This window comes from Ochlerotatus camptorhynchus, unplaced genomic scaffold (assembly GCF_037179485.1).
Source record: "Ochlerotatus camptorhynchus isolate MF236.1 unplaced genomic scaffold, CSIRO-AGI_Acam_v1.1 ptg000324l, whole genome shotgun sequence".
Classification (NCBI taxonomy): Eukaryota; Metazoa; Arthropoda; class Insecta; order Diptera; family Culicidae; genus Ochlerotatus; species Ochlerotatus camptorhynchus.
This window is the reverse complement of record NW_027040812.1, coordinates 215,548-229,326: the sequence shown is the minus strand read 5'-3', so window position 1 is coordinate 229,326 and position 13,779 is coordinate 215,548. Positions and strand designations below refer to the sequence as shown.

The 13,779-nt window shown below is 36.9% G+C and overlaps 2 protein-coding genes across 3 annotated transcripts; one reads left to right on the top strand and one right to left on the bottom strand.

Annotated features, from left to right (window-relative positions):
* Positions 1 to 792: 792 nt before the first annotated feature.
* Positions 793 to 1,664, top strand: LOC135708025 (transmembrane protein 222). Its single transcript, XM_065229963.1, has one exon. The coding sequence runs from the start codon at positions 927 to 929 to the stop codon at positions 1,464 to 1,466; it is 540 nt and encodes a 179-aa protein (XP_065086035.1). The 5' UTR covers positions 793 to 926; the 3' UTR covers positions 1,467 to 1,664.
* Positions 1,665 to 8,355: 6,691 nt separating this feature from the next.
* Ssb-c31a (single stranded-binding protein c31A) lies at positions 8,356 to 9,223 on the bottom strand. 2 transcript variants are annotated; one of them, XM_065229962.1, is made up of 3 exons: positions 9,103 to 9,223; positions 8,921 to 8,997; positions 8,356 to 8,864 (listed from the first exon to the last, which is right to left on the bottom strand). In XM_065229962.1, exons 2-3 carry the CDS (start codon positions 8,972 to 8,974, stop codon positions 8,601 to 8,603), a joined length of 318 nt encoding a protein of 105 aa, XP_065086034.1. In that variant the 5' UTR covers positions 8,975 to 8,997; positions 9,103 to 9,223; the 3' UTR covers positions 8,356 to 8,600. The 2 variants fall into 2 exon arrangements, with proteins under 2 accessions (XP_065086034.1, XP_065086033.1); XM_065229961.1 differs by having other exon boundaries at positions 8,921 to 9,036; positions 9,103 to 9,222.
* Between the last annotated feature and the right edge of the window lie 4,556 nt (positions 9,224 to 13,779).

The following is a 13,779-nucleotide window of genomic DNA, read 5'->3' as shown; positions in this document are numbered from 1 at the left end:
CTATAAAATAGTGTATTCATGGTCACTTGTGGTCTGGAGCTCGGTCTGCAGTAAAGAAACAGCTATACACCCATATTCTTGTTTTAGTTCGACCCGTATTTTCCATACAAAAAACTTTTTTTTTTTTGTATGGAAAATACGGTTTGAACGAAAACAAGAATATGGGTGATAATGTGGCCATAATATCTGTAAAAATATAAACGCATTTTTTAATTATTTACACCTGTGTCTTGTACAGGTTGCACATGTGGACGTTTACAGGTGTTCACCCCTATTCTGTATTTCGTTTCGAACGAAATTCTCATACAAAAAAATATTTTTTTGTATGAGAATTTCGTTCGAAACGAAATACAGAATAGGGGTGGTTTTTATCGTCGGTAAGCATCGGAAGATAGGATTTTCTTGATTCATAAAATGTGATGAATTTTGCTAATTTTTTTGTCATTTTTTAATAAGGTTTTTAGACACATGGGATTTTTGGACAATATTCCAGAATATCGCGATCACTGCAGATCGCAACGTCAAGCATTTTGACGTTTCACTGCAATCTGAAAGATTGCAACTGCTCTCAATTTTCCTCATATTTAAGTAGAATTTTGAAGAAAATCGAGGAAAATTTGAGTCATGAGTGACCCCCGTCTTTGCGAAAGTGAACGGAATTCGAAAAATAAGTGAAATTCAACGGCCGTGTTTTCATAGTATTCCTTCCGCTACTCACCGATAGGTGACCAACCGCCAACTGGTGGCATTTCAATACATCTTCATTCATAAAATACACCTACGCACGTATTTACGTCAGATTCCGAGGTCAAAGCGAAAACTGTTGTTTACATCTGTTGGGACAAATCGAACTATAAATTTCGGTGAAATTAAGCGCAAAACTCCAACCTAATCCGTTCCGCCAGCTACTTCGAAGCCATTCTACAATGGACCGCAGCAGGCGGTTATCGAGCGAAAGTTCCTCCGGCCCGATTGCCCCCATCAATTTTGCCACCGATAAGTACCCATTCTGTATTGTATGGACACCGATTCCCGTGCTGACATGGTTCTTCCCGTTCATCGGCCACATGGGCATTGCCATGTCCAACGGAGTGATACGTGACTTTGCCGGGCCGTACTTTGTCTCCGAGGATAACATGGGCTTCGGTAGGCCCACCAGATATCTCCAGCTGGATCCCTGCTTCGTGGATGGTGGCACCGTGGAATGGGACGAGTGTGTCTCGAAAGCTTCCGTGGTCTACGGAACCCGGATGCATAACCTGTTTTGTGACAATTGCCACTCGCACGTCGGAATGGCCCTCTCGCTGATGAAGTACAAGCAGTACACTAACTGGAATATGGTTGTGCTGGCGTTTTGGATGTTCTTTGTCGGAAAGTATGTTGGCATCAAAGGATTCCTTAAAACGTGGACCCCGTTTTTGATAGTCTTGATAACATGCACCCTGGTGGCCGTCTATCTGAAGTAGGATTGAGACGTGCTGCTTCCAGCAGGTCAGGAATAATAGCAACATGTATTGAAGCAGAGGTTCTGGGCGGTAGATTTATTACTCTTCTTAAGAAGTTTATGTGAGGCAGACTTATAAATGTATTTATTTTAACTTATGTACTGAACTGATCAGTGGAATGTTTTACTAAGAAAAATAGAATAAAGCTTCTATAAACGTGGCACGGTCGCTGTTCCCCTATATCATAGAGAATTCATTACTATATTCCCGGTTAAGATAAAAGGCGTAACGCTTCGCTCTTAAAATGCTTCGCTAGTCCATACTAGCGAACTACGGATTTGTGCTTAAGCGACATTAGGTACCGCGAAGTGTCATAATTCTGAGCAGTGCTTAACTCCGCGCATTTCGCCAAATTTTGCAGTATATTACAATTTTATCTAACTATATATAAATAATATACAATTTATAATTATGTTGGACATTTTTAAAACTGCGTAAAATTAGGCCTCAGTTGCTCAGAATAATGGCACTTTACGGTATAAATAATTAAAATCAGTGCGCTGGGAAGCTTTTCTAAAGAATGGAAGCACAAAATGTTTGGATTTGGCCACGTCCCACTTGGGCGCGTTAGGGGTCGTTTCATAATCCACGTGGAAATTTGAATCATTTTAACCCTTCCCTCCTCTCTACAATTATACAAAAATATGAAAGAAATTGCTTAGTTGTGCATTTAAGTCTTCGATAAGCTTGTTTTCACAAAATTTGGAAAATTAATCAGCTACATAAAATATCATTAACCAGGCTTGCAAAATGCTCATTACAGCTAAAATGCTATTTTTGGTAATTATGAAACTATGAGTTACTATAATGATGATTTTTATTAGTGATTGCTCGCTCATCGTTATAGCTAATCGCTATTGTGACCTTCTGAAAGCTAAATTGACAGGTCATGCACACAGTTTACCTTCTCTTCTTGCATCTTGTAAATAAGAATGATCATTAAACTATTTCATAGCAAATAGCATTTTAGCTGTAATGAGTATTTGCAAGCCTGCCATCAACAATTGTTTTCATTTGATCTCATTGGTAAACATGGTTTATTTGTAATATATTGAATAATATTGTAAAATTAAATAGATAAATTAAGCAAACAATTACAGCTGTTTGATTAATAATTAAAAGGCTATGTTTATAAAAAGGTATTAGCCGATTTCACTCCATTTAAGACGCATGGCCCTTTTGCCTCATAGAATTTAACACTCTTGCCCCATGGCAGACTCAAAAAAGATTTGAGATGATTTTTTTTTGTAAAAATCTAAAACAACTTTTGACGAGATTTAATTTGCATTCAATTGCTGATTTATGAAAGCAACGTTATGAACTTGCAATACGATGCACAAACTCCTATATTTATCCACTATTTGCCATATATAGAACGTACAGTTGTTAAGGTGGCACTCTTGCCCCACCAGACGCTAGTTAGACAAATTTGATGAACGCAAAACCTAATTCAAGATCCAGGAAAAATATTACGAAAGGCTTAAAGTATGTTCCATTTAGAATTTGTCAATTCTCCAAGAGAAAATACCACACAAGAACGCTAACGGTAGGGTTAACTACTCCATTTCCAGCCTATTGACCACTTTGTCAAGCAGTTTTGGCGTGACTTTCTACCAGCGATTTCACAAAATTGGACCAACTAATTTCTATTTTTTTTATGAAACGCACAAATGTTGGCTACTTTTCTCGAGGTTCTAGAAGAAAAAATTTCAAAATAATGTTTTATTTCAAAGTTCTAGTGGTAGTAAACGTCATTTTAGCTGCTCAAATGAAGTGGTTAATTAAGAACAACCCGCACTTAGTGTTTCTTAATCTAGCGCAGTTTAGCACCAAACGGATTATTATTATCACTAATGGCTTCCAAATTTATTTACCTTTCCGCACGTACCGTTAGATTTGATAAAGAGAAACCAATCGTTGAGATATTTTCAAAAGTCTAACACAGGGCTGGTAGCAATCACTGCTGTTAAAAATAGTGATTTTAGTGACCATGTTGATGAAATAAGTGACCAAATAGTGACTTATAGTTGTGATAATAGTGACTAAAAAGTGATCTAGGAGTAAATTTTAATGAAAACTCTTAAGGCACAAGCGCAATGTGGGCGGAAGCGGAACGAAAACGGAAAGTTTGACAGTTGTCACAAATGACATCAAGATGCTTAACCGAAGTCGATTTGGGTCTAACTAGTTTTCAATCCGACAAGTAGGCTTACTCGGATTGGGCTTTTCCTCTGCCGCTGCCGTTCCGCTTCCACTGTCATTGCGCTTGGACCTTTTGGAATTTATTAGGAGCACAACTCCTGTGAGCTTCAGATGAAAATTCAAAGGACATTCTAAGCATAATTTCATAAAGTTTGTGGGAGAAAACGAGTCATTGGAAAGATTTTGAAAATACTAAAAGGAGGATTACAATTAAATTTGAGAATAACTCCAAGACATCTTCAAAGGAATTCGGCAAATGAATTCATGAGAGTTTGCTAAACAAATTATGAGAATAAATCTAAGGAATTATTGAGGAGAAAGCCAATGAATTCCTAGGAGACTTTCAATGTGAGTAGAATTCCAAGGGAAGGAGTGAGATTGAAAAGGAAATCTGAAATGAATTCAATGAATCTTCGGAGAATACTTTCTTTTTGTGGAGAATTTCAAGGTAAGCTAAAAGAAAATTGAATTCGGAGGATAGCTTTACGAAAATATTGTGGAATATTCCAATGGAAATCTCCGTTAAATATGGAATGGACTATTCTGAGGTTTTCAGAACTACTTGAAAGTTCCCAATTTTTTCCTGAAGTTAACCTGGAAGTTAATGAAACTGGCTTGAAGTTCTTTTGTAGTTTAAAAAACTAGCCTGAGCCTAACAATACTTCGCATCAAATTCTTAAACTTCCCTGAACTTTTTAGGGCTTCCTAAAGTTTTCATGGATCTCCTCTAAAGGTTTAACAATTCACTGAAGTTCTCTAAACTTCTTTAAACTTTATATGACTTCTCTAATGTTGACGTTTCCGGATGTTCATATAATTTTTATCACTTTCCAGAAAACAGCCGGCGCCGGTGGTGTAGAGGTAAGCGTGACTGCTTTCTAACACCCCGATGGGTCTGGGTTCAATCCCAGCCGAGGTCGGTGGGATTTTTCTGAGGCATAAAAATCTCTGGTCACGTCTTTCTTCGGAAGGGAAGTAAAGCCGTTGGTCCCGGCCCATGTGTGTTGAATGGGTGCGATATCCTACGCAGGTGTGGAAGCTGCCTTCCTGCACATTCGATTGCCGTCAATGGATGGCAATCGATGTCCGTCGGTGATTGGCACTAGATTGCGGAACAGAGACCGACGTTAAATAAAGGAAAGAACTTTCCAGAAATTCTCTCGGAGCTGTGCACAAGTTTCCGGAAATTCCCTTTGATTCTCTGATCTGTCTTGATGTTTTCGGTGTTTTCCTAAGGCTCTCAATTCTATTGAAGATCTCGGTTCTGCTCGAAAATAAATGGAATTCCCGTAAGCACCTTTAAATTTCCCTGAAATTATCTGGACTTCTGTGAAGTTCTTGAAATATTTTTGAAGTTTTCATAAATTCTCTGAAGGTCTCTGTACTTCCTTAAATTTTCGGAACATCTTAAGGGTTCTCGATTTTTTTTTTCAGCACATCATAGAACCACAAACGAAGTGACAGACGACTAACTGGCGAAGAAATCCATTAAAATAATGTGGTTCACTGTAATAGAATTTTATTGGAAGCATGTGCCATCATCCACCAGATGGGTTAGTTTTTTTGTTTTGATTTGAACAAAGTTGATTTTGTGTACAATGATTCTTTGACAGTGTGCAAAGAGTGCGTATCATTTTGTCATTTTTTTATGCATTTCAGTTTTGAGTAGAGTGAAAGAGATAGAACCAAAACATTCCAGTACATTTGGTGAAAATGCTAGTTCAATCTAGTAGTAGTGTTGCCATGTGGTACAATCCAGTAGTAGTGGTGTTGCCATGTGATACACTGAAAAATTGAAATAGTAGGTTAGTCACCAAAGTTTTCGAGCCGCTCCGTCTGTCACTTCGTTTGTGAATAGAACTATCCTGAATGTTTCTAAATTTACGATTATAGATCTTTAAACTGCCCCAAAACTCTGAGCTAAAGTTACGGAAACTGCTATTAAGATCTGAAATTTCCCAAAGAGCCGGAGGCGAACCAGCCTCAGGCTGAAAGCCTCCCTAATAAAGAAAACTTAACTTAACTTAATTCCACAAAGATCTCTAGATCTAGCTTTTCTGAGGTGTTTATAACTTCTTAAAAATTTACACAAGTTTTCTATATTTCTCAAGTTCGCTTGACACCTGTGAAGTTCTCTGAAATTCTAGGAACTTCATAAAAGTTCCTGAATTTTTTGGATGCTAAAGGAAACGCTTTGAGGTTCTTAAAGCTTCCAGTAAGTTCCCCATTTTTTCAGCGGGCTAACTTCCCATATGTTCCCGCAGTTTATTTATGGATCTTCACGAAAATTCCAGCTTTTTCTTTCCTTTCCTCAGAACTTCTCCAAAATTCCTACATTTTTTGTGAATGGGACTGCAATGAAGATCTCTAATCTTCCATAAAGTGAATTACGAACTTGAAATACATAATATATTTGTTTTCCTTAATTCAGACACTTTGAAAATTTTACATATTTTGAACTTGTACTTGGAATACGAAACTTCAAGACATTGAATATTTTTTGATCTTGGACTTATTAAACTTAAGTACGTTTTTCTTTAACTTTTTTAAAGTGAGAAATTCAATAAGTGCTAAACTTCAACATTCAATGGATTTGATTATAAAGCTGTTTCTTTAAAACTGATTGCCATGTTTGAGTTGATTACTGTTGTTTTTGATCTTCCAAAAAAGCATATTTTGAACGCATTTTAAAAATAGCTTTCTTATTATAAGTTTGGAATTTATCCATTAAAGTTCTGGAAAAACTCTGGAAAACTCAAGAAATTATTTAGAAAAAATAGTTTTTCTCTATCTATGTACAGAGTATAGATAGAGAAAGACGATTAAACGTCACAAAGCAAAGAATGATCAATCTTGAAATAAATTCACGCTAAAAAAGTTGAAAATAGTGACTAATTACAAGAAAAAGTGACTTTAGTGACTTGGGCTTAAAAAAGGAGACTTTTTAGTGACTGGCTTGAAAAAAGTGACCAAGCCACTAAAAAGTGCTGCAAATAGTGCTGGAGGGGCCGGGCAGGGCTGAATACGGATCAAAACTAACATATCTCTTGTGAAGTTAAGAGTAGTTATATTAGTTATATATATTAGTTTTATTTTCCAACTAATTTATCTATGCTTCTTTCTATTGTTTGGATCAAGTACAACTAATACTAATCTACCTTTATGTATGCTTTACTCCCTTTTATAACGTGATTTCAATGGACTAAGGAGAAGGAATAAAATTACTTCGAACAGGATATCAACAAATTCAGAACCATTAGAGACCAGAAATCAACAAGGCACCTGTGAGTTATATACTCGGAGAGGTATTTGATAAATAATCAAAAAGTGGTAAGTTAAAACCATAGTGGAGCCAAGGATCATGAGAGGTAATTGTCAATAATTCATTAATTAGTAGAAATAACCATATTATCCTATAATTGATACTACTATTTTATATATCAATGAAATTAGTCATAACAGAGTAAAAGAAAGAGTTTAAAAACAGATGGGGGAAGGACAATAGACACAAGTTGATACAATACATTAGACAAGTTGGGGTTAATACACAAGACAAAATTACAAAATAAGTGACGACAGAAGACAAGACTGGGACAAAAATCAACCGTAAAAAAAAATAATGCACAATTATATTATCAAAACTATTTGAATCAACACAAAAACAACAGTGACCAAACGGGCACCATAGCCTACGAAAGTCTGTGTGTTGATTTAAAACAGAGGCTCATAGAAGTAAAATTTATCAATAAAAGGGGTCCAGTGTAGAGTTTAAGCTAGTGTATGCTGCCACTGTGATCACTACCAAAAAAAAATGACCGTTAAATGCCTGTTCTATGAACAACTTGCGAGTGCTATGTCTGTTTGTCTGTGGTAGTACAGCCAACCTTATCTGCCATGTGTGCCATGTTATGCTTAATTTAAATGAATATAGCATAATCGGAAGAAAAATCCAAAATTCCGGGATGAACGGGAAAACCACGGAATTGCTAATAGTTTTCACTTGTGGTTACCTTTTTACTCTACATATTGCCGGTAGGTAGCTCACCCACGCCATGCTAAAACTGCCATCAGATAGGGGAAATGTTTCTATAAAGAAATCCCCCTCCCTTACTACCGATGATTTGTGTCTTGTTAGCTAGGGCCATGCCGAAATAAAACAATATTTTGAGATTTTCTTCTTCTAGAACCACAAGAAAAAAATCAAAATTGTGCGTTTCATAAAAAAATAGTAACTTGTTGGTCCAGTTTTTTTTTAAATCGTCACGCCAAAAGTCTGATGCGCAGATGGGCTGACAAAATCGGTCATTACTGTAATTTCATTCAATCGTAATTCCAAATATTTCTCGTTCATCTTCAAGATTGATGTTTACGCTCGTGTTTAAGGTACACTTTGGTGCAATAAGACCCTTGAAAAAGCGCATGGGTTTCGTAAAACATTAGAAAATGTCTTCAAAAAGGGGCTGACAACATCGGGTCATTATGTATTGCCGCTGGAAGCATAATTGCCCCATGTGTATATGAAACTCTATAGAACAAGGGAAAATAATGCATCCATCGGCTGTTAGTACCTACTTCACTTGAGTAAACATAGAAGCCTTTCTGGATAAAACTATTCGGATGAAGAAATTTTATCGACTTATGATTTTTATTTCAATGGCAACAATTTATTAACAGTCGCTTTACCAACTACAAACAAGAACTTATCATCTTTCGATTCCGCGTTCCTGGACATCAGTTCCTTCGTAGCCTGGCGCCGGAAGCGGATTCAGCCTTATAAACTAAAACACTGGTACTGGATTGCACCCATCGAAAATTAGGGGCATCGGTTTTCAGTGAACGGAACAATACTCTCGGGAGGAAGAAACGACAAGATGGGAACGAATAAAGAGAATCCTAAAACTTCTTAATCTTCTCGTTAATCGCATCGACGTTTTCCAACAGTTTCTTCCACTGTGGCACCGTTAGACTGATTCCCTTCTTGCCTGGCATCGTTTTTCCGTCCTTTTCGTAGTACTCACGCACATTCACGTAGACCTTATTCTTGAACTCACTCACCGTTACCTTGCGGTTGCGGTCCAACGGCCATTCCTCTTCGCCCTTGTCATTAGTTGTGCTGCCGGAAGTACCGTCAGTTTTGGTTTTCTTGACCGGAGTACGCTAAAATGCCCACGTTTATTTAGAATGACGATTTGAGTGCTCCGGACAATACTTACATCATCTGGTCCGGAATCGGAATCCGAAGTATCTTGCTTCTTGTTCTTTGGCATGTTTAGATTTTGGCTTCAAGGAACTGAAACCAAACGAGCACTTTGGAGGTTATACTTTCCAGCTGTGCGGAACGGTATTCGCTTTATTCTGATTGAATAAAGATAACTAATTAGAAAATGCTACTCACCGATCAACAGATAAATAGGAACAAATTTAGGATTAAGTAACGATAAATTTCTATTTAAACTCTGTATTTTTTAATAGTTTTGCCGGACAAAAGTGTAAGCGGATGCTTGATTGTTTGACAACTAAAAACTGTAAAGAGCGCGGTGGAATAGTAATGGGCGATCCCGATTAGATTTTCGTTGAATCGATTTTCCTATGATATCCGATTAATCGATAAAAAAAAATTTAAAGCGTATTAGGTCTGTTCCTAACAGGCGGCGCCGGTGGTGTAGTGGTAAGCGTGATTGCCTCTCGCCCCAAAGGGCCTGAGTTCAATCTCAGTCAGCGTCGCCGGAATTTACTGAGGCATAAATTCATTGATCACGACAAGGATCACTTCTTCTTTCGCTTGGTCCCCGGTCCATGAGTTGATGGGTTGATATATACCTATAATAGGTACACTAATGGCGGTAAGCTTCAACTCGGATTAACTTTTAATACCGTCCCTGTTTGGATGATGTGCAAAACATTTGCTTAAAGTTGCGTTGATTAGCACTCATGTCGACATCAAAGCAGCCAGACATTCTTGATCGGGATTTAATCCGAGGATAATACCGGTTGGAGCTTACCACCATAAGAAAATTTCAAAGCAGGGGTAAATCCTTCCTTTGCTACTGCACAAACTTTTCTACACAAGATATGTTGTGAATGCGATAAATTAGCAATAATTAATCACTTCATTCGAGCAGTTAAAATCACAAACGAAGTGACAGACGACTTACTGGCGAAGAAATCCATTAAAATATTGTGGTTAACTGTAATAGAATTTTCTTGGAAGCTTGTGCCATCATCCACCAGATGGGTTAGTTTTTTTGTTTTGATTTGAACAAAGTTGATTTTGTGTACAATGATTCTTTGACAGTGTGCAAAGAGTGCGTATCATTTTGTCATTTTTTATGCATTTCAGTTTTGAGTAGAGTGAAAGAGATAGAACCAAAACATTCTAGTACATTCGGTTAAAATGCTAGTTCAATCTAGTAGTAGTGTTGCCATGTGGTACAATCCAGTAGTAGTGGTGTTGCCATGTGGTACACTGAAAAATTGCAATAGCAGGTTAGTCACCAAAGTTTTCGAGCCGCTCCGTCTGTCACTTCGTTTGTGGTTAAAATGACGTTTACTACACTCGAACTTTGAAATAAACCATTATTTTGAGATTTTTTCTTCTAGAACCTCGAGAAAAGTAGCCAACATTTATGCGTTTCATAAAAAATAGAAATTAGTTGGTCCAGTTTTGTGAAATCGCTGGTAGAAAGTCACGCCAAAACTACTTGACAATGTGGTCAATTGACCCATTGGGGTGAGAAAGCAGTCACGCTTCCCTAATAAAAATTGTATGGTTAATTTGCTTAACGACGTGTTCTGGGTATCATCCAAACCATTTGTGGAATAGTTCAAAGATTTGGGTTATCGTTCGTTTATCGTTATTTTTTATTAGGATTACCACTACACCACCGGCGCCGGTTAAAGAATGTTACTTGGGAAGATTGATATTTACCAATAACAGATCGGTTAAAAAAAATCTGTTATTCAAGCTACCAACAACGATATTATTTGAATATTCTCTTCTGGGACTAATTTTCTCAATTATTACTACAAAATATGCGTGATAATTTTGAAATGATTTATTGACATGTAGGGTTTTTGATCTAATTTCCGTCCTACTAAGCACAACCCGCGCTTTACCTCTCTTTTCTGAACGGGTTTAAACAAAAATGGAATATTTCTGTCAAAGATGACTTGCAAATGTATTCACCTTTCCATACGTACCGTTGGATTTGATAAAGAGTCACAAATTGTTGAGATATTGTCTAAAATCTAACACTGCTTCTTGATTCTAAATTCGTTCTACGAGTTTTAATTCCGTCCTAACGCATTGAAACGCCATTAGATTTTCTTCGTCCAACGGATAAACGTAGAAAAAGAGGGTTCGCTAGGAGCCCTTCTTTTGTTTTGAGAACAATGAGCGTAAATATTCATACAATGCGCTCTAACAGGATTTATGTTGTAGCTAATGAACTAACGCATCGGAACAAACCTATTATTGATTAAAGCACGGTGAAATCATTGATATTATTGATCTTTTCTGATCAATAGAACGGAAATGGGCGATTACGACGAAGTAGCGCTCTACCCTATACATTTGTTTTCGAAAATAACAGCTGCAGCTCATCAAACGCAACAAAGGATTTCATTGAAAAGAAAATACCAACAAACGCCGGCTGCGGAAGCACAAGGAGAACGAAAAAAAGAATGTTCGTGCTGATCAGTGCAACCAGAAGAGTGGTCAGCAAAAAGATCGTTTAGATGAAAATAATGCAACTTATCAAATAGGGGATAGTACAGGTATACCTCGATATAACGTAACTGTCACTTTTGACTTCCATCGGCAATATCTCGCTTAAAACAATTGAATCTTATACATTATTATTACCTATAGATTGGAGATTATCTCATCTGTCCGATGTTGTTATTACTTTGCTTGTTTGAATGATCGTTTGCTAGAAATCGGTGGTGGAAGTCAATAGTGACAGTTACGTTATATCGAGGTACACCTGTACCAACAATCAATACGAAACTAACGATTTTAAATTGGCTCACCACTTTAGTAGCCTATTGGTCCCAAGCAAACGATTAACGTACCCTATTCTAGTCGAAATTCTATTACTACACTATGTTTGTTTTGGTTCGCTATGAAAGTTTGACAGATAACATCAGGGGTGTGTGGATTCATGCAGAACATGCAGGGGTGAGTGAAATAGCTTGGGACTGCTTGGGACCGTTGTTCTGGTACTGAGTGAGCCAAAAATAATAATGATTTTCTTCGGGACCCAGTGGTCTTAGAGTTACCTCTATGATAGTACGTTGTATTTGAAAAATAAAAGCGGGAAGGGATCTAATTGTAAATAATGAACTAATAGGCGAGGGGGCCTTATAAATAAAAATAAAAAAATTGCATTATAACACACCATCGACTGGAAATGCATTCGGCAACTTGGGATTTAGGTAGTGATGAAACTTCGCTACTTAGAACTATTCCACATCCGCAGACAGTACATCTGGATCAACAATAGAAAAGGACCCATCAGCATTTGTAAACAAACCGTTCCAAAGCCCTCTACTCACAAAGCCAAGGCCACCCACGCAAACCAACACCATCATTGGATAGAGGAAACTTCTATCTACACGATGATGGTGTTGGTTTGGTTGGTTGGTGTGTATATTATGAGCAAGACAAACTCGCACTTTTTTGCCTGTAGATTTGAAGAAATGCTTAAAATTTTCTCATCCATTCATGTATGAGTTAGCTAAAGAAGTATGCGTTTGACTACTGTGTTACCTGACTTATAACGAATATACGTTGTATACGATTACCCCGAATACAACGTATGACTCGTCTAATTTAAGGTTAAAGGTTAAAGTTCACATCTATGGAGTCTTTAATCAACACCATGCTGACTTCATTCTGGACTCTGAAAATGAATGTACTCCCAGTCGTTGGGGATAATGAAACATTGCAGTTCATTTTTGACAAAACTGCTAATTTAGGACTGTAATTTGGTTCACCACATCAAAAACCAACAAAATTGCTATTTGGACTTTTTACTAACGAATATTTATGAAGATTTCTGTGTGAACGAATCATTAAATCCACTGTGGAAAAATGAAGCGTTTCACACAGCAATTGAATATTCTTTATTTGTGCATAAAAACCAAAGACCCAACGACTGCGAATACGAAGAAGTCTTTGAATACAAATTAGCAGACTACGAAAAAATAAAATTTAAATTAAACAATGTCAATTGGAAATTAATTTTAAGGAATGTAGGAAATGTCGAAATTGGTATACTGCCCATAAATGAGAAATTGGCTAATAAGCCATTTTTGTCAAAATCGAGAAAATGGTGTTAGTTGATATGTGGCACTTTTGTCAAGGTCCCCACTGTATACAATTTTGAAAAAATTGATTCGTGCGGATAAACGACTTGAAAAACTAGATGGCTAATGTGCAATATAAATGAGAAATTGTCTAATGTGCATGATCAGTCTCAAACCGAGCGCAGCAACCAGTGTGTTTTTAATAGGGAATTTTTTTTTAACATCAAGTAAGATGGTTTTATAGTCAAGTGGACACAGGCATCATGTTGAAAATCGGAAGATTCAGGACTCTTTAATTAAATATATTATGGAAAGAATGTTTTTATTTATTTATGACAGCTTTATTGATGTATAATAAATGGAAAGAGCAAGGGAAATGAAAATGGTAAATGTTACAATATAATCACACATTATTATTATGCTCCTTCATTGGTATTATGATTCTTCATCCGATATGTCATCGTGGGTTGGAAAGTTATACCAGTACATTTTTTTGTCGGGAGGCAACAACGGTAGAATTTTTTGTATTATTCCTTGCTTACGTGTAAGTTCGACTCCTTTTGGTAACATCCGGAAATGCATCGTAGATGAAATTTCGAAATCAGCTGATTGAACTTTTGCTGATTTGTTCTCTGGTGAAGAAGTTGCACGATTTTGTTGCTCCAGAAAATTCATTGGCGTACGTAAAATTATACGATCCTCTTGAAAATATGATAAGCTTCACCTCATTAAGTTTCGGTCGAGGTCTCAGCTTGGTTGTCGG